We start from the raw sequence: 26,042 nt of genomic DNA on the forward strand, positions 1-26,042 counted from the left end.
AAGTGAAGCCAGGTGTATCATGTAACAGGACTGCTCTTCCTTATCAGGATAAAGCACTGTTATCAGCTTTTATCTTGAATGGAAAGAGACAGGAAAGAACATGGTTAAATGATGGAGAACGAAGTCAGAAAGGGAGAGGCTGATCATAATCTTATATTTGCAACACTGTGACAGCGAAGTATGAACTTCCTTCCCAGTGTGCTGTAAGTAAATTTCAACAGACTGAAGTTTCCAATCCTCGGCAACTTGGCTAGTAATAGGTAAGGTACCGCCTTATTGTGGCTCATACCACAAAGGCCATTATAACCATAAAGAAACACTGAAGGGAGCACTAGGCTTCTTCCTAGTGCATGGCCTGTGTTGCTTTCATCCGCATCCCATACACAACACCCTACACGCACACAAGAGTGGATGGTACATTCAAGCTCAAGATTTTATTTTAAAATTCTGTTCCATATGCCTCTCCACAGCATGCACCACACTGGAAGGGCAAAATCCTTAAGAGTCCACCACATTTGGGTGTTCTTTTAACATCAACTCTCGTTCTTCTATAAGAAGTATCTCTCCGACTTCGGGCAGAAATGTCAATGCACGTTATTTCCATTGCATAAATTTCACCTACAAGGTGAAGCTTGCCCTGATGCATTGGTAAATTAGGACCACTTTCTTTTCTCACATCTTTGTTGATTTAATACGCGTGCTAAAGACGGTTGTTAAGTAATCCATGAGAATTCATGCTGGGCTCATAAATTACACTGCGTGGATAGCCTTCTAAGGTATCTATTTTTAACTTTTCTCTTCAAGAGTTTCTTTCTTCTTGCTGTTTTGGCCAGCAACCTTTCTCCTGTGAATAGGAAGACATGTTGAATCAGCAACTCTATATACACTCACTTCTATAACCAAGGGCATAAATGAACATATGTTGAAAGTTAGTATACAGCAAAGCATATGAGGCACTGGGAACAAAGATGTTAACTAGTTCTTTGTCTAGCATAAAAATCTCTGTCCATATGAGAAACATCACAACCAACTACACTGTTACTTAGCACAAGGGACAGTCTGGTCTTGACCTGTTCAGTGTTAAGTACTAGACATTGCTGTTAAGTGTTCTTTGTGCATGCATTTGCTGTGGGATAATGCTCTTGTATACTGTAAAGATCTGTCACTCATATTGGTTTAATAAAACGCTGACCAGTAGCCAGACAGGCAGTATAGGCAGGGTGACTAGACTAGGAGAATTCCGGGAAGAAGAAAAGCAGAGACACAGTCACCAGCCAGATGCAGAGGAAGCAAGATGAGAATGCCTTACTGAGAAAAGGTACCAAGTTACAATTTAAGTTGTAAAAGAGCTAGTTAATAGACCAAACGGTTTATAATTAATATCAGCTTTTCAATGTTTCTTTGGGCTGAATGGTGCAGAATCAGGTGGGACAGAAACTTCTTCAGTCTACATGAATTAACTCAAGGGAGCTTCCTAACAACCTACTACTCTCATTTTTCCAAATGAAATAATAAGGTGGAATGAAAAAAACCTTGCTGGTCATCACACGTTCCCTGTTGTCTAGAGTTTAATGTGGAAGCTGAGCTGAAGACAGGAACTTTTATGCCCCAAAGCAACCCCTATCTGTAATGCAGAAGGAGCAGGAACTAGATCCTGATGGATCTTGTTCTTATGCTAAGGACAGCCTTTAAGTTAAATTAAACAAAGAATGCCAAAGCACCTTAACTGTGTTGCTGGTACCACAAGACTAACACCAGTACCCCAAAGTCCTCTTGTAACTAAGTTAATTAGCCCAGAAGAATGCTATAAACATAGGACATTTAAAGTGCAATTATTCAAAACAGTGTTTTATCTAAATAAAAAAATACTGCTGCATTCTATTAAATTTCAACAGCCTCCATCTTCAGCTCCAGCTGACCTTCAGCCTCTAGAGAAACCTCCACAGCTTCTACTCAGCCTAATAACACAGCCAGAGTCAGCATGTGTTATTTTAGCTCTCAGCTATCCCAAGAAGTAAGACTATACTGCATGCCTAATAATCCTCATGACACTCTAGACAAAGTCCAAGCCCCACAAAAACTGTACACACATGTGCGATCACACAGACACACGCCTTACAACATTATATTAGAATTCATAAAACTGAGAAAGTACCAGTGGAATTTAAACTGTTAAACTTCCAAATCTTTATAAGTTTGTGGTGTTTATTCTGCCATGTTAAATCTTAGAATAAATCAAAGCTCTGGGACACAGCGCTATGTTAACATCTGGAGCAAACATCATTTCCACAGTACTAGACTGTCACGCAAGACTCCTACTCTGTTTACAAGGGTGGTCCACACAGCTTCATACCTAAGATCCTCTAATGTTGTCACGTAGCCTGTTTTACAGTCTCTGTAACACCAGCACCACGTGGTCTGTAGTGGAACAGTTTGCCGAATGGTTTAAGGTAACGGAAAGAAGCATTAGCTTAGTTCACCACAGCACCCGGGACACGAAGGGCACCCTCAGAACACACAAGATATCACTAGAACTGAGCAGTTCCGTTAGAGCACACACTACACTAGTACCAAGAAATTTGTGAAAAGTACTATTTCTTTATCTAGGGTAATGGAGCTCAAAATATTCTGGCAAATTCCTACAACATGTAGCTTCCTAGCACTAACAGACAAAACATACCTGTATGTACCCTATAAGACTTCTGCTAACACTCCCTAACCCCGCAAAAAAGCCTTAAGCTAAATAGTACTTCTTAAATGTTACAGTGCACCTCAGTGTAAGCAGAGAATTATATGAACTCGCGCCCAGAAGACAGAGCTTCAAGAAAGGCTCATCATCGCTTGTCAATAATCCTAACTATTGGCCTCAGTAACATGGCCTAATATAGACAGTGCAGGGAGTATGCGGTGCAATTCTACCTCACAGTAAACTGTAATCTATTTTCACACACGGGGGGAAACCCAGATGACTAACATATAGATATAGACAAATTTCAACACTAAAATATGCAAATTCCCAAATCAGAGGCAACCTGAAACACATGTCTATCACATCCCATAATGGATTACCTATTTATTTTAATTCTAATAATGTATCTTAAGGAAAAACAATGCCCACTCAGGTCACGTAGGACTTTCCTTACCACACAGATATATACTTACTGTTTAGCTTGCTCTAAGAAATACTTTGGAGTTGTACTAATGCTCTCTCTTTCCAGTGGTTTCTTAATCATCTTTTTCTTTTGTTTGCTGGAAGTTAGAAAGTGAGAGAGGAAATTAGTTAAACACAAGCTCATTTGGAAGCTAAAGCTAGGTGAGGCTATGCTGATTTCGATGAACTAGATTAACTGAGAGCACTTACAACTATTTCATAAGGATCCAGGAAATCAACCTTTAAAAACACACTGGCTGTGATGAAAATACATTCTGGGACAACCTCATGGCCTATGTCAACAGACGCTAACCCTCTGACTCCAGGAAATAAACCATTACTAATAAGTCTAAGCATATTTCACTCACTGAATAGTTTCTTTTTAAGAAATCTGAATTTCAAAGAGAGAAAAGCTGACAAGGAAATAATATGTTCTAAGGCAAAATGTTGAACAATATCACTTCCAACAGATGTACCGCGGGTGCAACCTAAAGGACAGACGGGCAGGTAAAACGTGACAGGGGCTTTGAGGGAGGAAATTCTGACTAAAATACATTGTGCAAAGTGAAGTAAATCCACCACAAAAAGACAAACACTATGTGATTCCACTATATGAGGCACCCAGACAATCAAAACCAGAAACAGGAAACCTGGAAAAGGTTATGATTGTTTAATGGGTACAGAAGTAAGAGGAAGAGCCCTGGAGACAGAGCGAGGGCACAGGACTGAGTGCAGCGTGCCACTCAGCCACACACAAGGGAAATGGAGGAGAGAACAGTCAGACGCACATCCAGCTGGCGCTCTCAGAAGCCGCGCTGCAGCATGCTCAGTCTTTTCACTTCATGATGCAAAGTGACACCTGCTCAGCAAAAACTGCTCTGCACTTTGACCTTCCCAACATGCAGCAGGCGGCACAAAATTCTTCAGCAATGCTGGATGGCAGCAGAGAACCAAAGCTCCAAGTGAGTCACTCAACAATGAAGGTGACAGAAACTCTAACAGGGTGCGGTAATTTATGCCTGTAATCTCCATAGTTATGACAGTCAAGGCAGGAAGATTGCTGTGAGTTTCAGACCAGCCTGAGTACAGAGTGAGACCCTGTCTCAAAAAAGACCCCAAACAAACAAACAAACACCAACAAAATTACATAAATCCTGAAATCCTATAGTACACTGGGCTACTATACTAGGATATTTAGTAGATTAGATGCACTTAAGTCCATTTTCTACTTATAGTTCTTTCAATTTACAATGGGCTTAGTGGAACTTAACCCTGTTTTAAGTCAAAGTCCATCTGTATGTACAATTAAAAACATGTAAAGTCAGGTATAGTGGCATACGCCTTTAATTCTAGTATTAGAGAGCAGAGGCAGGCAGATTTCTGTGAGTTCAAGTTCAGCCTGGTCTACAGAGCGAATTCCAGGACAGTCAGAGTGACATAGTGAAACCCTATCTCGAAAAAAAACAAAAACAAACAAACAAAAGAAGTGTAAAATTCAGCAACACACCATTCTGGGACATATATTTAAACTACAAACTAAATAAAGGCAAGAAGGAAGAATCCAAATAAGCAAGAAGCAAGAATGCACATGTAAAACCCAACGAGAAGGCTCTGAGTAAATTCAAATACATACCTTAATAGTTTCTGGAAACCTTTTATGTATTCAGGTACAGGACAACCAGCCTGCTGGATAACATTGGCAACACTGAAAAAGGAAGCCACAAACAGGAATGGGTGCTGTTAAACTAATGCACACAATCAGTCATGCACAAACGCTCCGTACAACATAGGAGGAACTGAAACTACGCAAAAGTGTTCCAGCACAGTCTTCTCTGAGCGTACCAACTACTATCAAGTGAACCACACTGGATTTCTGAGATGCACTGATGAGTAGCTTTAGGTAGCAGCTGGTTCAAATCCTAATGAAACCAGAGGTAAGCCTGAATTCACGAGGTGACAGTGCTCACTAAAGGGCTGGCACTGCATTCTACATAGAACAACCTATTCAGTCGTCACAATGACTTTGTATGGAAAACTCTATGATCCCCACCTCATGGATGGAATCTAATGATCAGTTACACCGATGCTGGGATCATCAGTCACATCCTTGTGGTTAAGACCTGAGATCCATCAAAGCCCTTGTAACATATGCCTACCCACAGACATGTGAAAGAGCAGAGGCTTTGACGGTACGCATCTAATTCCGGAGAACTGACACACAGAACAGAGTACAACCCCTTTGCCCTAACTGCATTTCATCTGATAGACATGTGAGGTGCTATCAGTTATCCTTTAACCAAAAATTACCATAGGCAGCCAAAACCTTGGACCTTTACAGCTGCGAGTGGCGGCACAAGCCTGCAAGGCTAGCACTTAGGAGGCTGAGGCAGGTAGACTATTGAGTTTCACCAGCCTAGGCTACATAGTGAAACCCCATCTCCGAAAACAAATCTGCATAAAAATCTATAATGACAGGCTAAGTTAAGACTCGAGAGTCTAAAAGTAGATGGTACCCAGACTTCAAAGGGCTACAAGTGACTAAAAATAAGATGTGTCGCTAAAATACTCTTTCCTCTGTGGCAAGTGATTCTGGGACTAAATATAAAACTCCATCTGGCTGCAAAGTAAGGAAAAGGATGCACCATGGGAAAAGAGAGGTGATTGGATGGAGAAGCCATGCACAATATTCGATAACTTAAAACCTTCATAATGAAGTCAAGTGTGCTGAGACACTCCTATAATTCCAGGACTGGACTGGGGAGGCTCAGGCTCTAAAGTCTGAGGATAGCCCATGCTACTCAGGAACACAGTAAGACCCTGCTGTCATTCACACTCTCTCCCTCCCTCCCTTCTTCTTCGGCTCTCTGTCTGTCTCACGACTTATACCATGCATTAAGTAGCACTGCTCAACTGCTGGCTCTCAAATGAGTTCTGTTACTCTGAAATCTGAAACTGAATATTCCACTGTCAACACTTCCAAGTTCTAACAGAGAAAGGGCAAAAACATAGACCCCCACGCTCCCACCTCTGTTTCTTGGGACTGGGCTTTACTATAGAGCCTCTAACAGAATTTGGAACATAGCCATTTTGTATTGTTTAGTAATAAAATATACATATAAAAAAATGAAGCAATTTTGTCAGCTGCAACTAAAATATTAAGTTATGCTCCATAATTTACATGCTCCTAAATGTGGGGGGAGAGGGGATGGAAAGGAGTGATGCTGGAATCAAAACATGCCAGACAAGAGCTCTACCAACTGAGCTACATCCCAGCCCCTAATTTACCTTCTTAATAACGGTTTATCATCTTCAGTGAAAAATGTAACAGCCTTTCCCCTATTCCCTGCTCTTCCAGTTCGACCTAAGAGAAACCACACCACAAGAGGTTTTTTATTTTTGTTTTTTATCAGATGAAAACTCTCAAGGTTCACATAATGGTCACTGAGGGTTGGAGAGATGGCTCACTGATATATCATTTGCTGCACAAACATGAAGATATGAGTTCAAAATCCCAGAATCCATGCAGAAGCCAGAAGTAGTAAGATGTGTCTATAATCCCTATGTCCCTATGTTAAGATAGGTAGAGATCAGGGAACCCATGAGACTCACAGACTAATTACCCTTATGTATACAATGAAAGACAAGAACGTCCCTGCCTCAAATATAATGGAAATTATGTTGAGGATCAATACCAGATGTTTTCCTCCAGCCCCCTTCCCCCACACACACCATGGACATGCTCACACACATCATTAAATTAAGAAAATGTACACACACACACACATACACACCCCTAAGAAAGTCACTGGATTTTCACAGAACCAAACACCAAGTAATGAGTATGTTTAACGGGAACAGCAGAGGAACTGAGAAAGATAAGTGGGCAATAGGGCATGAAAACAAAGGCTCACCTATCCTATGGATGTATTCCACTGAGCTGGTTGGAAAATCATAATTGATGACCAGGTTTACGCCTTTAAAATCAATCCCTCTTGCGAGCAGGGCTGTACAAATAAGAACCCAGATTTTACCTGCTCTGAAGCTGTGGACTGTGTTATCTCGCTGGTGAAAGAAGACACATTAAATGTTGTAGTACATTCTAGAATGGAAAAAACAGGCAGTGTATGGTGTTTGTAATACATAGTTGACTTTCTACCTGCTGCTGTGTTCTTTCTGCATGAATGACATCCACATTAATTCCTTCATATATGAGCTCATGAAAAAGTTCTTTAGCCCTTTCAATGGACTGAACAAAAACAAGAACAGGTGGATTGAAACCCTAGGAAAAAGAAGCAAAAATTAATACATATAACTTGTAAGAAAGAACACAATCAGTATCTCATAGTATATCTTCAGTTCAGTTCACAAATAACCCAATCAATTTAGTACACTGTCCTGACAAGTTTTATGCCAACCTGAGATAAAAACCAAAAGTCATCTGGGAAAATGGACTATCAACTGAAAAAAATACCACAAGATTTGCTTGTAGGCAAGTCTGAAGAGCATTTCACAATTAACGATCGATGGGCCAATTCACTGTACCACCTGGGTGGTACAATCTCTAGGCAGGTGGTCCTAGAGTACCATAAGAAAGTAGTAGTGGGTAGCAAGACATTAGGCTGTACCCGTCCATCACCTGTACTGCCTGCAGGTGCCGGTTCTGACTTTCCTCAATGATGGACTCTGATGTGAAACAGTAAGCTGAAATAAACCCTTCCTTGAGTTGTTTTATTTTTGGTCACAGTGTTTTATCACAGCAATAGAAATTCTAAGACAAGCACTTCCATTGCCAGTGTCTAAATCTGCCTCCATCTTCCTCATCATCTACCCTCTACAATGGGTTCTTTCCATTGTCCTTGGACTGTATTCTTTACCTTACTAATTCCAATAAACTTGCCCTCCTACAATAATGTATACCCATGCTAAAACCACCACCTCTTAGCCCAAGAACTTTGATTCTGCTTATAATGTAAAAATCACATCTTTAATTCATTGCTTACTTTAACTTCAGAATTTCCCTGTATCTTAATTTAGTTCTAGTTATCTCAAAGTAAACAAACAAAATTCCCAATCCCCAACAGAATCAAGAAACACCTGAGCATTAGCTAACACAGCTCTCAGCACACTTCACATTTGCTGCCACCAAACACCTCATGCTTCCAAATGTCCCTGTCAGGAATTCTTTTTGTTTTGGTTTATACTTTTTTGAATCTTATGAAAGAACCTTTTTAATTGCAAATACATGGCTAAAAATCTCTGATCTAATTTCACCATATGAATACCTGAAAAAACCTTAAATTTCCTAGGGGGCAAAATGACACCTTTAAGAATATCAATAAAAGGCTAGAAAGATGGCTCAGAGGTTAAAAGCACTGGCTGTTCTTTCAAAGGTCCTAAGCAAGGAAATGGTGGCTCACAACCACCTATAATGAGATCTGGTGCCCTTTTCTGGTAAGCAGACATACATGCAGGCAGAACACTGTGTAAATAATAAAGATCTTGGAAATAAAAAAGGGGGGTATCAATAAAATGAGGGTGTGCATGGTAGCACACATCTATAATCCAGTACTCGGGAGGCTGAGGCAGGAAGATTCTGTTATCAAGGTCAGCCTGAGCTTTGAGTGAGATCCTAACTCAATAAAATAAAAATAATCCCAAACAGGAACAAATATACACAGGAAAACATTATTCGAAGTATCACATATAACACATTACATATAAGAATAGCTCTTTGAAATAGATATTACATCATTTTACCAAAGTGACAACTGTAGAGTTGGGGTGTACGGGAGGTGAGCTGCCCAAAGGTAGAATGGTACAGGTAGAACCTCCATGAGGTGCCCATGGAGCCCATGTCCTAGCTCCCAAGGCATGCCTCTTGCACAGCCCTCAGATATGCACAGACACCTTTCTTTTCCATCTTTCAGCCACCCTAACTGCTCCTGCTAAGGCAACTGCCGTATTTGTGCTCACCTATAGGAACAGATTTCAAAAAGTAGCCTTATAATTTATATTTCTCTTTTGCTCCTTACCCTGAACCCACTAGCAGTTGATTTATTTTTAAATTTTGAAGATTTATCTTTTTTTAAAATATTTATTTATTTATTTATTATGTATACAATATTCTGTCTGTGTGTCCTGTGTGTCTGCCTGCAGGCCAGAAGAGGGCATCAGATCTCATTTCAGATGGTTGTGAGCCACCATGTGGTTGCTGGGAATTGAACTCAGGACCTTTGGAAGAGCAGGCAATGCTCTTAACCGCTGAGCCATCTCTCCAGCCCCCTTGAAGATTTATCTTAAGTGAATGAGTGTTTTGCCTTCATATATGTCTGTGACTATGTGTGTGTGCCTGGTGCCTACAGAAGCCTTGGAACTCAAGTTTGCAATGGTTTTAAGACACCATGCAGGTGCTGGTAACTGAACCCAGGTTCTCCACAAAAGCAGTAAGGGCTCTTAATCACTAGGCAACTCTGCCTTTCAACTTTCTACCCAAGGCTTCTACTCAGTACTTACTTTGGGATAAAAAAGAAAACCAGATTCAAGGCATTATTCATTACTAAGTGCCCCAGATCATTACTAGCAAACCAGCAAAGATGAGGGAACAGGAGGATACAGACAGGCAGATGGAGAATCGAGGCATCACCAGGCAGGTCTCCTACTCAAGCAAGGAACAGAAGACTCAATACCACTGGATCACTAAGAAAGAGTCAACACTAAGTACAATGCAGGAGGATGATAGAACATGAACACCCTCTACCAAAAGTCAAGAATGCAGTTCAATATACCTTTTTAACAAGTTCTCTCATAGCCAGAAGTTTTCCAGTCTCAGAGCCAACAAAGAGAAGTTCTTGTTCAACAGTCTCAACTGCAGAATTCCTGAGAAGAAAACACACCTTTTTAATAATCAAATTTTAGGGCTGGAAAGATGGCTCAGAGGTTAAGAGTACTGAGTGCTCTTCTGGAGGTCATGAGTTCAGTTCCCAGCAACCATGGTGGCTCACACCCATCTGTAATGAGATCTGGTGCCCTCTACTGCCCTGTAGGCGGACATACAGGCAGAACATTGTATGCATAATAAATCTTAAAAAAAAAATCAATTTTAGCTGGGCATGCTAGTGAGGACCTGCAATACAGCACCTGAGAGGCTGGCCCAGGTTTCTGTGCGTTTAGGCTAATCTGTTGAAACATACAGTAAAGCTTTGTCTCAAACAACAACAACAACAACAACAACAAAACCCAAACAGGCCACAGAGATGGCACAGAGGGTAAGGCTCTTGCTATATAAACTGGTTAGCCTGAGATTGACTCAATTCCTGACAGTGTCCTCCAACCACCACGTATGCACCTGTGTGCATCACCGACTTCCTCAAGGCTTTCCTTCCTTCCACACACAGGTTCTGGGATCTAACTCAGGTTGGTGGAAAGCATCTTACTGTTGAGCCATCTTGCTAACCCATGTTTTTCCTTGGAGATTTTTAAAAATCTGTGAGTGCTGATGCAAGCCCACAGACTATACAGCAAGAGTACAGCTGACAGACCACGACAGACCTACAGTAGTATGATCTGGTGGAGAACCCGACTGCAGAGCTTCGGGAACACTGTCTTTTGGATAGTCACTGTCAGTTCTGAAGAAATCTTGTGAAATCATGACATTTCTTCCTTCCATAATATCCTAGCAATGTATAAATGATTCACTGAGATAACTTCCTGTATGGGCAACTGTGTACCTTTCTCCACACCACGGAGCCCTGATGTGAAAGTATTCATCCAGCCAAACCTTTGTTCTAATATTCAAATCTGCATATACCTAGTCCCCCACAACAATCTTTACTGACAGGACTCACTGACAAGAACGGAGCCCTAGGCAGGAGGAATTGAGCACAGGGACACTATGTATGCTCTTACTGATAAACAGGTTTGGGTGGCCATGCATTCTCTAACGGCAGATTCAGGAAGGTGTAATCTACTAGCCTTTTGCTCTAACCTAACAAGCTACTAATATTCTGTATTTACCCTTTGTCTTGGTTTCAATTAACACAATACCATAGCCAAGGAAATGAACTGTGTATGCCTTTACTCCTACAGATACAGGAAAAAGGCTTGAGTCACTAAACCAGTCTCAGAGAAAAAAATCCTTCTCACCTGGGTGCTGGCAGGTGCCCTGCTAGAGCTGGAAGCAAAGTCTCCAAAGAGATCCTTTTAATTCAGCTACCTAGATGCTGATGCAAATCAAACACTTTGCCTTCCTCCCAGGCCTGTGGGTCACTATGGTTACTAATGCAGGGTTCCCAGCTGCCAGGGAAGGGAGTGGAAGTGCTCAGAAAGTGCAACAACACTGCTGAGTTTTTCTACAATTATTAATCACAAACTTCTAGTTTAACTAGTTACACATAAGAAATGTAGCCAGTTCATGAAAACCTCTTCTTATAATTTTGTATTGATTCTTAATTAATCTTCCTGGTATCTGTCAGGGAGCTTCCCGGCCACGCCCCTCTGAGACCCAAGGCACTTCTTTGCCAGGTCCACCTGGTTTCTGTGATTCTGTGAAATGTATGCTTGTTAATTGTCTGTATATAAACTGGAAACCATGTCAGATTGGTAAAACGGCGAGAGAACAGCGAGATATATCAAGAGAGCATTGGAAAGGGCATAGGAAGAATAAATGAGACATGATAAAAAGGCTTATGAGAGCTAACTATTTTATTTACCCTCAGACATCTTAGTTTTTGCCTGCTCTAGCAATCCTTCTGAACGCTGAGAGGTTTACTGAACTTAACCACAACATAAATCTCGGTAGACTGTGTATTTATTTAGCATAAAACGCCTATCTACCTCAAACCCTTTTTTAGTGCTGAAGAATGGGACAGAGATCTCACGCTAAGTAACTGCCCTATCAATCACTGAACTATATTCCTGGCACTGAACAAAATCATGTTTTGTACCAGAATTACTTATCAAGTGGTTAAGTAACACCAGCTTTTTCCATACGGCCCTATGTAAGCAAACAATCATGGAAACCAAGTATGGGAGGCAGAGGCAGGAGGATCTCTGTGAGTTCGAGGCCAGCCTAATCAACAAGAGGTAGCTCCAGGACAGGCTCCAAAAGCTACAGAGAAACCCTGTCTCGAAAAACAAAAACAAAACAAAACACATTTCCATCAGTAAAACTTTTCTTGCTCGTTGGTGTCATGCTAAACCTATTTTATTGAGTCAAAGCAAACAAACAAACCAACCTTACTTTAAGACAAGTGAGTGGGACAACGTGAAAGAACAATTATTTACCTTGCTCCAATGGATACAATGACGACATTGTCCAGGTTGAGCTTGCACCACTGCTCAACATCATATGCAAAAGTTGCACTGAACATTGCTCTTTTGACCTTGTGGGATGTGCAGGCCAGGAAAATGGAAGCCAGCTGGTCTCTAAACCCAGTTTTGCCATCTTCAAACAGTTTGTCTGACTCGTCTACTATCAGCCATTCAACACTGAGAAACAGCAAAAGAACCTGTGGTTACTGAACTGGAAGATCTGGGACACTTCACTGAACTGTCAGGATACATGAAAAAGTCCCATAATGATGCTGGTTTTGATTCACTTTATCAAATGAGAAAAAAATGTACAAGAAAAATTAGCAGAAAAACATTATAAATGTAGCTCAGTCACCAATTATAAATCTTCAAAGACAAGCTGTATTAGCAATGACAGAGGATTCCACTGCACTTGCTGAAAGATGTAAAAGGTCTGGGGATTTATGCTCTGTTTATCAAGTGTATAATTTTCTTCCTGACTAGTTTTTTTTCTACTAGTTAATTCAAGCTATTATATTCTCAGTATTACACTGACACAAGCTGGCAGACAGTATGCACCAAAGCACAATAATCAGAGCAACTGCGAACAAAATGTAACTGTGATGGACGATACTGATTGTCAACCTGACAGGATCCAGAATCACCAGAGACAAGCCTCTGGGCTCGTTTGTGAGGACTATCTAGACAGGTTAACTGAGGCTGGAAGACCACTGTACAAAACACACCACAGGTTGAAGCCTAGCACTGAATAAAAAGGAGAAAACAAGTTAGGGGCCAGCAGCCGTCATTCTCTGCTTCCTAACTGTGGCTGCAAGGAGACCTGGTGCCCCACCTTCTGGCCCCAGGGAATGATCTATATCCATTTAAACATAAGCCTGTCCTTCCTTCCTCCTCAAATTACAGTTTGTCAAATATTTAGTCATAGTGACAAGGAAATAAAATAAGCAGGTGAACGAAAGCCAGAAGAATGCTGTACCTTGTCAAGTCTATCCCTGGTGGATCCTGCTTTAACAAGTAGATCAGTCGATTTGGAGTAGTCACAAGAATATCTACAGGGAAAATAAGGGGTGGAAACTGCAAATAAGATGCCTTCTAACTACAGAATTAAGCCTTCAGAATTTCAGTTATTAATCTTATTAAGTAGGATGGGAAGAGTAGTTAAATACGAAAACTCTTGCTTGTTAGAAAGTAATGCATATTTCTCCCTCTACCACAGCATAAAACTCTCTAATTCTTCTACTCTATTTGGGCAACTTCCCCACCCTTTTGGCTGCCTGAGACAGAGTCTTGCTGTGTAGGTCAGAATTCCTCAAACTCATGATCATCTTACCCTGCCCAGTTCCAGGTTAGCTGCTGTGCTCTTTCTTCCCCGCCCCAGGAGCAAAAGCCCAGGCCTTCTATTACACAGGTCGGGCAAGAGCTGCGGCACTGCACCACTCCACTCCACTGCTGTCATTCCAGCTCTAAGGCCAGCACTGGATCACCCAAAGGCCAGGCTGGCCTAAAAACTCCTCTGATCCTCCTGCCTCTGCGCTAAGACTGCAGGTGTGTGCCACCACACCTGGCTTGAAAAATAATCTTAAATGAAACTTTCTCAGAGTGCAAGTTAAAAGGGGAGACATGTAATCCATTGTTACCTGCCAAGGCATTTCCATGGCAGATTAGAAATCAAGGGTAAGAGGCAGGACTTCCCAGGCCTAGCACTGCTGACATGTTGAGTCCCACAACTTTCTGTAGACAGATGTCTAGGGCACCGTAGGGTCTTAATGGTATTTCTAGCCTCCATCCACAATGGGCTGTTGGTTCCCCAGCTCTAACAACTACAAATACCCCTTACAGCCAAACGTCACTGTGGTAACTGGTGGGGAGGATCACCTGGGATGCAGACACAGATTTTCTGGGTTAAATGGGGGAGGAAAAGCTTCTTCAAAAAAACTAATTAGCCAAGCAGTGGTGGTGCACACCTTTAATCCCAGTACTTGGGAGGCAGAAGCAGGCGGATCTCTATGAGTTCAAGGCCAGCCTGGTCTACAAGAGCTAGTTTCAGGACAGCTAGGATTGTTACACAGAGAAACCCTGTTTAGAAAAAGAACAACAACAAAACTCCCAAAAAACAAAAGCTAATTAAAGTCAGGCAGTAGTGGCATGTGCCTTTAATCTCAGCACTCAGGAGGCAGAGGCAGGTAGATCTTTGAGTTTGAGTCCACCCTGATTTACAAAACAAGTTCCTGGACAGCAAAGAATACACAGATTAAACCTTGTCTCAAAAAAATAAAATAACTAATTAGGAGCTTAGAGATGTGCCTGAGTTGGTATGGTATCTGCCTACCATGCACAAAAATCTAGAGTCCATTCCCAGCACCACATAAACTAGGTGCTGTGGTACACACCTGTGATCCCAGCACTTAGGACTTGGAAGCAGGAGGGTGAGAGGTTCAAGTTCATTCTCAACCTTGAATTTGAAGCCAGCATGAATTATTTGAGACTCTCACTTTTAAAAGAATTACACTCCCACCCCCACTCACTCTCTGTCACCTGACTTGTACTGCAACAACTCTTATACAGTAATTAAGACCTTTATTATTTCCAATCCCTTAGATACTCTAAGCAGGAAGTTCTTACCAAACTTCTTAGATGATTTAGGTCCAAATTTCTTAGCTGCTATTGCAGCTTTGTGGATCATATGTATTCGGAATCCTGTACCCTCAGATATTTTAATTAATTCTCTATGAATCTAAAACAAAAAAGTGAGAAAACCAAAGTCATTAAGATACTAGGCCATGATGCACAGCTTCATTTATGCCTTTAACACATCTATTATGAACCCACAGACAAAACCCGCAGTGCTCTGTTGGCTGACCTGTAAGACTGAAAAGACTCAATAGTTGCCTCAAGATCCTAAGCTAGTTCCATGAAACAAAACCAAATCCTCCCATCTGCTGCAGCTTTCAGAGTGCAGCGCTGAAGTCCTACTGCAGAGCATGTGGTTACTCCACACACGGGATGTAGAGCTCATCAATGGGGAGCTTCTCCTTTCTCAGAGAACGAGGTGGTTTATTTTCTTCTTTTCTTCAGACAAGCTCTCACTATGTAGTCCTGTCTGGCCTAAAGCTCACAGAGATCTAGCTACCTCTGACTCCAGAGCGCTGGGACTAAAGACAGATGCCACCACACTTGGCTGCTCTCTGAGACAGGGTCTCAGAAATGATGAGGACTCTGAAATATTGATCCTCTTTCTTCCACCTCCCAGTGCTGGAATCACAGGCATGAGGCACCATCCCCAGCAATATTTCATTTTTCTAAATGAGGAAAACAAATTTTCGCGATGATATATCACTGGACCCTTTCAACCTCAAAGATTGTGGAGCCTTTAGAAAAGAAGGATAATTGTCAAAATCACATTTCAGAAAATTCTAGACATTTCAAAGACCAAATTACAAAGAATTTTGTATATTACAGAATACTTTCTACAGGACACCGGGCCACAACAGAAGATATTTTTTTGAGAGTTTTACTAACTTAAACAAGAAACGTATCAAAGCAAACATGAATGCATCCTCTCAAAACTCTAAGTCATACCTGGCTGGCAAGTTCTCGAGTTGGGGATATAACCAGGGCTCGAAAGCCTTTATTTGCAGGCTGTTTCAGCTGCATTAAAATGGGAATGCTAAAAGCCAGAGTCTTCCCAGATCCAGTAGGAGCAGAAGCCAGGAGTTCCCGACCCTAACAGAAGAGCACAGTAAGTACAGGACAAGTTCAACAAGTTTTCAGAGCCTGGTTAAACAACGTGAGCAGCCATGGAAGCAACAAATAAAACTGAATGAAATAAATCCAACTGTTCACACCCTACCCACCTCTCTACACACCCCCATCTATTGTTTTCAAACACCCCAGGCTTGCCACTGCTGCCCCAAGTGTTTCTGAACACTGCTACTAATGTACATTAGGACGATAAGCAGCAGGGACAACTAAAACCAAAGAGAAGCATAACTACTATTTCAAGTTTTCTTTCCATTAAACTCTGCTAGCAAAGCACATAACACAACTTTATCCCAGTATCTGTACTGTTAACTCTAGCACAATGAGTGAAGATTAGAATTGAAAAGTGGTTAATGACAAGAGTATTCACAGGTGACAGTCTTCAAAGGGGTCACTGTAATTCTTAAATCTTTAAGCTGAAATAATGGCAGAAATAATCTAAGAGGGAACTAAGTGCAAATTCAATAAATGTAAGTCTATAACAGCATTCAAATATGAGTATATTCCCATTTCAACACACAAAGCAACGTAAAGAACATAATGGGGTGAAAAGATAACACACATCTTTCATCTACCTTAAATGAAGGCCAAGTTCATTATTTTGTAAATGGGGAAGAGGAAAAGAGGGAGAGAAAATGGAGGAGAAAAGAAGGGAGAAAAGAGGGGGAGGAGAAATGGAGGGGAAGAGACAAAAAGAGGGAAGGAGAGAGAGGGAAGTAGGAAACTTTCACCATTTGTTTATTTGGTTGACTGGTTGATTTTTCAAGACGTAGTCCTGGAACTCACTCTGTAGACCAGGCTGGCCTAGAACTCAGAGATCCACCTGCTTTCACCTCCCAAGTGCTGGGATTAAAGGTATATACCACCACAACCCAGCTGTATGATTGGAGTTTTCTTGGGGGGAGGAGGAGTGGTTCAACACAGTTTCTCTACATTGATTGCTCTGGCTGTCCTGGAACTCACTCTGTAGACCAGGCTGGTCAGAGACCCACCTGCCTCTGCCTCCTGAAGGCTGTGATTAAAAGTGTGTGCCATCACTGCCCAGCTTCATTGTTTTTTAAAGCCATCAGAAAAATTTAGTTTCAAATAAAACTCAGCTAATTTACATATCTATTAATAAGCAATTTGATAAACACATTATTAATATATTCATACAACAGAATGCTATTCAGTAACAGATGTCTTACAAGTTTCAAAAACATTAAGTAGCTGGGCGGTGGTGGTGCATGCCTTTAATCCTAGCTCTTGGGAAGCAGAGGCAGGAGGATCTCTGAGTTTGAGGCCAGTCTGATCTACAAAAGCTAGTTCCACGGCAAGTTCCAAAGCTACAGAAAAACCTTATCTTGAAAAAGCAAAATAACAACAAAACAAAAACAAAAACCCCAAACAAACAAAAGCCCATTAAACAAAAGAAGTCCAGATTAGTGACAATCCCACTTGAAATCCTAGAAGCAAAACATAATATGGTAATCAAAATACTGTTTGGTTTTGCTTTTTCCCCCCTGGGTAGAGTAAGGAATGAATGGGCAGGGCACAGCCGAATTTTCTGAGGTACATAAGAATGTACATTTCCACTGGAGAACAATATATTACGTAGGTTTCACACTGTTCAGACTCATTAAACTAACTTAAACTCTATGTGCTTTATTGTATGTAAGGAATATTTCAATAATATAGAGTATTGGGGGAAAACTAAGTTGGATTATGCATAAGAACTTTCAAAAGCTAAGAATAAAAAGACAAAACACAATCTCCATGCTCTGAGAGTTTAAATACTTCCTGACAAAGAATACTGGAGTGTCAACCACAGTGGCAAATACCCAAAGTCCCAGTACTCGAGAGGCTAAGAGGACCATGGATTCGAGGCTATGTCTACACACACATAAAGGAAATGATCACATCCTGTGAGTGGATTTTATAAGGCACAGCACTTGAGGCACTTTCAAAGCAAATGAAGGACTTAAGGGGACTAAAGGTGGAAAGGATGTCAAGAACAGGAAGAGAATGAGGACACGGGAATGTTACAGACATCCTAAATCTTTGCACTCACATGCAGCATAACTGGAATGGCTTGCATCTGAATTGGCGTGGGCACTTGGAAGCCTGCATCTAGAATGTTCTGGAGCAATCGAGAACTGATTTTATACTCTTGTTCAAGCTGCTGAAATGTAGCAATTGGGTCAGGAAGATCAGTTCCTTGTACATGTATCTTGTGTTTGTTCCGAAAGAAGTTGATCTGAAAATTGAGACAAAGAAGCCACCATGGATATGGCCCAACAACAGTCTTTGATGTTTTAAAACAGAACAGCAGTAACAGTTCTGGGATAAGCTACAGTGAGACATGAAGCATCCTGCTTAAATTAAAACTCCAGTTAGCACAGACACTAGGTACATTTTGTGGTATTAACAGCTGGAAGACTCTCACCGATGATGGAACCCACCTATCTGTGCTTTCAAACTGAAGTTAAGAGATGTGTCATGTACTGTAAAACATTTGTCACACTTACAACTTATATGACTTTATAGAAACTTCTAGAAGGCAAGCACTGAAATTATGTTTTCTAACTTAGCATACAAATACCAGTGCTTTTTAGTATTTAAAAACAAAACAGCTAACCAGTCCTTGTATTTCTTAAACCTGAGTGCCAAGGGTAGAGTTTAGTAATACTGACTGGACCACTTCAGCCTCCAGTCCACAGACAGCCCCATTTTGGCTTCTGGGTTACTGAAACACAGCACAATAACCCCTGAAGGAAGCACTACAGTCTCCACTAGCAAAGCAGACGGACATAAGAAGCAACAGGGCTACAGTCATTGTTTTTTCATGTCCTATACCCTCACCACAAAGTACCCTCCTTAGGAATTTTAACCCTCCACATGTATAGTGGCACACACCTGTAATCCTGACAGTTGGGAGGTAGAGGCAGGAGAATCAGGAGATCCATGTAGGCCACATGAGATCCTATCTCAAACAAACAACAAAAAGAATTCTAACCCTGTAATCCCCACAGAAGAAAATACTTTTACACCAGTAAATTCAACACCAAAGAGAAAAGGAGTCAGATTTCATGCTTATCAAAAGAAGTTTAAATATTTGAATTGAAAAAATTATTGCCAGGTGATGATGGCGCACGCCTTTAATCCCAGGACTTGGGAGGCAAAGGCAGGTGGATCTCTGTGAGTTCAAAGCCATGTTGGTGTACAAAGCAAGTTCCAGGACAGCCAGGGCTATACAGAGAAACCCTATCTTGAAAAGTCAAAAAACCAAACAAATAAATAAAATTTATTTTATGTATATGAATGTTTTTGCTTGTATGTACGTATGAGCACCATCTGTGTGCTTGACACCTACAGAGATGACTGCAGAGGTCAGAACGGGGCATCAGATCCCCTGGAACTGGAGTTACAGATGGTTGTGAGCTGCCACATGGGTGCTGGGAACTGTACCTGGGTCCTCTGAAAGAGAAGCCAGTGTTCTAAACCATTGAGCCACCTCTCAAGACCAAAAAAATTTAAAATTTTTAATTCTAACAACACTATTACTCCTGAAACTTGAAGAGGTCAAAAACTGTTATATATATGCACTATACACCTAAAAACAACTGGAACTAAACTCTTTCTACCTGACCTATCTATAATCGTAACCAAACACTTCCAGCATTGCACAGATGGGTACGGAAACACTTCATTAAAGTAGAACCTAAACGAATGTAATTTGTCTTCCGTTTTAACAAAATAAATCCACAAAACAAAGTCCAGTGAAAACTCTATGTGTACTTTGGGAGGTCAAAAGATTTTTCAAACCTTTTCCTTTCTGAGATGTTCCAACTTTCCTGAAGTTAGTTTCTTTTCTTCTTTGGCTTTTTTCTCCTCTTGAATCTTTGCTTCCACAGAGGACGTCCACTGTATAGTAGTATCAAAGTCTTCTTGTGCAGTAATCTCTATAACATATTTTAAAATCAAAAGTTATCAAGTACAACTGTGTTAGGTTTGCCAAACTGGCTACACTTCACACTAAACCAGAAAATGTGAAGTATTAGCAGATCCAACTGGAAAGAAAGCACAGCGCACAGAGACCTGGAAACAGGAGTTAAACTCCTGGTGCAGGCAGAGCTCTGACGCTCACTCTTCCCCTGGTTGGTTGTTTCAGTTCTGGCCATCAAGACAACTGTATGCTTCAAACGAGAGATAAACTGAAAATTGCACAAATAATATGGCAGACAGCCTCTGTTTACAAAAAACAACAACAACAACAACAAAAAACCAAGATAGAAAGTATTATGATGAAAGAAAGATTTCAAGGGCAATAGCAATAAAACCATAATCCAACATTATAAAGACTGCGATTCTCTCTATATCTATGAAGAACAGTAACTCAATTAAAAGCAGACACAATTGTCTTAGAGATCAGATTAGCTTTTAATTTAATATTTTCATCGTTAAATTATAATAATTATAAATTAACATTAATCTTTAACATTTGTATGGTAGAACAAATATGTGAGAATTATCTAAAAAAATTTATTAGTAGTGAGCAAAGATCTTTACTAAATATCTTATGTTTTAAGAGTCTCATTTAACCCAGCCTGGCCTTGAACTTGCTATGTAAGACTCACTTTGAACTTCTGATCTTCATACCTCCACCTTCTAAATGATGAGATTATGGGTGAGTACCACTATGCCTGGATATCTAACTGATTTTTTTTTTTAATGTGTATGGGTATTTTGGCTGTGTACCTTGTATATGCCAGGTATTCAGGGAAGCCAAAAGAGGACATCAGATCCCCTGGAACTGGAGTTATAGGTAGTGAAAGGTGACTTGTGGGTGCCAGGAATTGAACCTGGATCCTCTAAACGAGCAGCGCTTTTAACTGCTAACCCACCTCTCCGGCTCCTCTATGGAATTGCAAAAGCACAATTTTTAACTTCACTGAGACATAACTGGCATTCAATAAAACTGTATATATTTTAAAGCATATATTGAGGATCAGATGTAGCTCAGAAGCAGAGTGCTTATCTAGCTTGTAAGTTGTCCTAGGTGGTCTCTAGCACACTAAACGTGTGTGTATGTGTGATAATATGCCTTTTCAATCTATCTGTTGTTCTGCTTTTTGTTTTGTTTTTAGATAAAATGTCACAACTAAAACCAAATGATACTGGTATGAGAACACAGGAATATATATCAATCGAATAGAACAGAGTCCACAGACAGTCTTGAACAAAAACTGGGAAATAAGTTTCCAATAAAAATTATATTTGAGCTGTATCTGACAGTGCATGCCTATAAACCCAGCAAAAGGCATGGAGACAGGATTTCAACTTCCGGGTCTACTAGCCTAAAAACAAACACATAGCTTTCTATGGAAAAGGAATTTGGTTCTCTGTTCACTCTTTTTTCTTTTCTTTGTTTCTTGTTTTTTAAGACAGGGTCTCACTATGTAGCCCTGGCTGACCCAGAACTTGCTATACAGATCATGCTCGCCACGAACTCAGAGACCGGCCCACCTCTGCCTCTCAAGCACTGAGATTGAAGGCCTGCACTACCACACCCATCTCATTTACTTTTTATAACAAACCAGCAGGATTGACGATATCAATGTTACAAAATGAAGCAACTGGTAGGAAAAGATAAGAGGATCTTTTACTCTGAGTTAATTTCCAAAATATATGAAGTTTATTAAACCAAGAAGAAATGGTTGAGTAACCTACCAACAAAGGACTGTGAACTATGAAGAGACAAATTTACAGAAAGAGGAAACTCCCGGCAGTTCTAGTAGGCATCGCAGGGAAGAACAGAGAGAGAGAGAGAGAGAGAGAGAGGACTCCTGCATCCAGCTTGTGGAGGACAACCACTTGTGCCTGCTGGCTAACAGCAGAGCTAATAACCCCAATCACCACTAATCCAGTCTTAACATTTCTAATTGAAAATAAATACACGTATTTTACTAGATTTACCAGCCTACATACATTTATTACTGAACAGTTACAGTATACATCTATGTATTTCTGATTGCCCAACATTTTAATCAGTTCTCTAAATTTGCTGAATTTCTTTTTTAACAGCAGGCAAAGGTTTCACCATCTTCCTTGAAGCTAGGGAAAAAGAAACTTTTACAATATAATAGCAGAAATATGGAAACATAGTAAATGTTCCTGACAAAGGCACTAGTCAAACCAGGTATGGCATACTAACTACCTAGTGTTAAAAAGAAGACACTCTGTCTGCTTCTGAGTGATATAATGTTTCAGGTCGATCATTCTACAACATCTAAATTTAAATCGACTGGCCAATTTTTTAATTCTAAGTTATCTGTTGGACAGACACAGTCATACAAACACACAAAGATAAGTACAACAACATTTTTTAACACTGCAACAGCAAAAGAAAGAAATAAACTAGGCTCGGTGGTGGTTGGCGCACACCTTTAATCCCAGCATTCAGGGGGCAGGAACAAGGGCATCTCTGTGAGTTCAAGGCCAGTCTACTCTACAGAGCAAGTTCCAGGACAGGTTACAAAGCTACAGAAAAACCCTGCCTCAAAAAACCAAATAAATACATAAATGAATGAATGAGCAAATAAATATATGCCAATCATAGATGACCTTGTAAAATCAATCTTAAGGGCTGGAGATGGCTTAGCAAGTAAAGGTATATTAACCCTCAAGCCTGACAACATGAGACTGATTCCCAGAATGTACATGATAGGAGACTAGGCTCCCACAGTATGTCCTCTGTCCTCCATATGTGCAGCATTATAGAAAAACACACATACACACAAATAGATAAACATTAAAAAAAACCTTAAACCAGCTGTGGAACATAATGGTATACTATGCTGTGTTAAAGAGAACAAATCAGTGAATTTCCTATTGATTCCGAACAATTCCAAGATGCCTTTAAGGGAAGGTGGGGGTGGAAGAGCAGTGGCAAAAGGATTGCTCTAAGTTTTTTCAGGGTTTCTTTGTGTAGCTTTGGTGCTTGTTCTGGAACTAGTTCTTGTAGACCAGGCTGGCCTCGAACTCACAGAGATATGCCTCCCGAGTGCTGGGATTAAAGGTGTGCATCACCACTGCCCAGCTCGATTGCCCTAAGTTTAAGGTATCTCAGTCTATACAGCCAGTTCCATGCTAGCCAGGACCATGCACGACCTTCTCACAAAAGGGGAGGAGGTAGGAGCCGAGAGGAAGGGAAAGGTTTATAACAGAAAGTATAGAGAGAATTTATATTTATAAAGTATATAAGCATATGAAAATAGCAAACCCATGTGTTTTGAAGAAAGACATAAATGAGTGTGAATACAGTAGCTCAAGAAAAATATAACAGAACTAGGGAACAGGACACAAAGATTGGAAAAGAAATTTACTCAGCATCATTGCATAATTTAGGTATTTATTTTATATAAAAAAGGTAAATGACTAGGAAACAACAGACATAATATATACATGCTCCTATAAAGCATTTTCTATACAGGAGGGAAAAAAACAAAGAAAAAAAACTATGAAAAGGAAGAGATAATTCACAAAAGCGGAAATGAAGTATCCATAAAGCACATAAAAAGATGTTCAAAGCCAGGTGTGGTGGTATTGGCCTTTAATCCCAGCCCTCAGAAGACAGAGGCAGGCAGATCTCTGAATTCTAGGGCAGCCTAGTCTACACAATGAGTTCCAAGACATCCAGAACTAAATAGAAACCCTGCTTCCAAATAAACAAACAAACAAAGAACTAAATAAATCGATGCTCAACCTCAATTATCAAGATAACACAAAATTAAAAAGGGAGGGCTACAATTCAGTGAGTAAAAGCAGAGTACTTGTCTAGTGTGTATAATGAAGCCCTAGGTTCAAACCTCAGCACAGCTTAAAACCAGGTGATGGATCTTATTTAAAGAGACAACAGAACTTGGGAGACGGAGGTAAAATGAGCAAGTGTTCAGGGTCACTCTTAACTAAAAGAGAAAGTTAAAAGGCAACCTAGGGTACAGACTTGTCTCAAAATAATAATAGTAATAATAATTAATAATAAAATCTAAATTAAAAGTTTCATTAAGTAGATTGGCAAAAAACATTAAGACAAATAATAATGCTAGGTCAGATGTGATACTCACTCATGCCTGTAATCCCAGCACTTGGTTGTAATGAAATGTATTTTTATTAGCGGGGGGGGGGGTTTGCCACAGCATGTGTGTAGAGATCAGAGGAAAACATTGTGGACTCAGTTCTATCCTTCCACCTTTATGTGGGTTCTGAGGATCAAACTCAGGTCACTAGGCTTCTGTGGCAATATCTGCTTTCCCACCTTGCTGGCCTCCAACCCCAGCACCTGGGAATCCTCGTCTCAAATCAAAAACTCGGTACTGACAAAGGTGTGGAAGTCATTTTGTGGTGTCTATTCAAAGCAAGTGTGCACACCCTTTCACAGAGTGCCTCCACTTGGGGAGACAGAAACACCTGTACAAAAGGTTATGCTATGCATGAGTATCATGGTAGCAATTAAAAGCCAGTACCTAGATATAATCCAAATGTCATCAACAGAGGAATAGGTATGTATTGTCTAATTTACAAGCTTGCACTATTCTGCAACTGAAAAACAACAACAACAGAAAGTCAACACTAACCTGAAATCATCTTCTTTCTCTTTTTCTTCCTGGGCTCCTTACTTTTCTCCAACAGATACCCCTCTGTCTTCTCCTCATTTTGGAGCTCCTGGTGTGTTTGTAATGTTCCACACTCATCTGAGACAGACTTCTTGTTTCCGAAGAAGTCCAGTCCTTGCAGTACCTCCGAAGAATCAGGATCACATTTCCTTTTTCCCACCTAAAAGCCCCCCCAAATTTTAAATGAGATCTACGGGCAGAATAGTGATGTTTTCATCCAACCATGACTATCAGTATGGAGGACATGGGTTCAGTAATTCATCATTTTAACTCTTTCGACCAAGAATCTGTTGTGTAGGGTGTTTAGGCAAATGGAATATAAATAAACAAAAACCACTACACCCTTTTCTATCCTCCTTATAGTAACAACAATGACAGCAAGAATTTATGCAATTTACTACATGTCAAACGTTTATTAGATATTAAACAACTTCATTCTCACACCAACAATTTAACCATAGCACTGCAGTTAGGATGAAGAAACACATCGCCCTTCAAAAAGGCTCTGTTCTTTTATATTAGGTTTATGTTCAAAATGTTCCACGAATGAGCCAACTCACTGCCCTTCGGGCTCACTACTTCTCTAAGACACTCCCCTCTCCACATCTCAACACCAGTCTTCTGGTTGGTTACTTAAAATGCCGCTGTCTGGAACGCTGAAAAGAACCGTGTCCAATACATTACAGTTATCTGCACGCTAAGTCAGACCTGGGTAGGCTACTGTTTTTGAAATTCCTTTCCTCTAGTTTCTGAGAAGGGGCCTTTGAAAGGATTCTAACTTTGTAAGTAAAGAAGCAGGGCAACAAATGTGTCCGTGCCAGGCTCAACTGAGTCGACCAGGGCTCGGAAAAGTCATTCGGAAGTCTAGGGTAGGTCTGAGGTCAAGCTGAACTCCAAAGAAGGGAAAGGTCCGGGGGTGGTCGGAGCCATGCCTCCGGGATCCAGCGCGCCCACTGCACCGCTGGCAGCGGTCTCATTCTACGGACCCCGCCCCTTCCCGGGTACTTGGCTCCCCGTGTACAATAAGCACCTGGAATCGAGCAGCGTCTGCCGAGAACCGCTTCACGTCGAACTTGGCGCCGGCTCCGAGCCGGCGAAATAGATCATAGGCATCCATTTTTACCCAGAGTGCCGCGCAGCCCCACAGCGCCTGTGCATACGACTTCCTG

At 40.8% G+C, this 26,042-nt stretch overlaps 1 protein-coding gene across 1 annotated transcript; it reads right to left on the reverse strand.

The window, feature by feature from the left end:
• Positions 1-415: 415 nt before the first annotated feature.
• Positions 416-26,042, reverse strand: Ddx52 (DExD-box helicase 52). Its single transcript, XM_048446680.3, has 15 exons — positions 25,904-26,042; positions 24,835-25,033; positions 20,024-20,160; positions 18,270-18,455; positions 16,040-16,183; positions 15,083-15,194; positions 13,437-13,509; positions 12,434-12,637; positions 9,937-10,027; positions 7,308-7,430; positions 7,063-7,213; positions 6,437-6,512; positions 4,785-4,856; positions 3,163-3,249; positions 416-844 (listed from the first exon to the last, which is right to left on the reverse strand). Exons 1-15 carry the CDS (start codon positions 25,988-25,990, stop codon positions 787-789), a joined length of 1,800 nt encoding a protein of 599 aa, XP_048302637.1. The 5' UTR covers positions 25,991-26,042; the 3' UTR covers positions 416-786.

This window comes from Myodes glareolus, chromosome 9 (genome assembly GCF_982192425.1).
Source record: "Myodes glareolus chromosome 9, mMyoGla1.1, whole genome shotgun sequence".
Classification (NCBI taxonomy): Eukaryota; Metazoa; Chordata; class Mammalia; order Rodentia; family Cricetidae; genus Myodes; species Myodes glareolus.

Coding starts and splice junctions, on each gene's coding strand:
- Ddx52 (XM_048446680.3), bottom strand. CDS start 25,990: ATGGATGCCTATGATCTATTTCGCCGGCTCGGAGCCGGCGCCAAGTTC. Junction 18,456..20,023: donor AACATCTCAGAAAGGAAAAG/GTTTGAAAAATC, acceptor CTCAATTTTCAG/ATCAACTTCTTTCGGAACAA. Junction 6,513..7,062: donor GGAATACATCCATAGGATAG/GTGAGCCTTTGT, acceptor GGTTTCTCTTAG/GTCGAACTGGAAGAGCAGGG.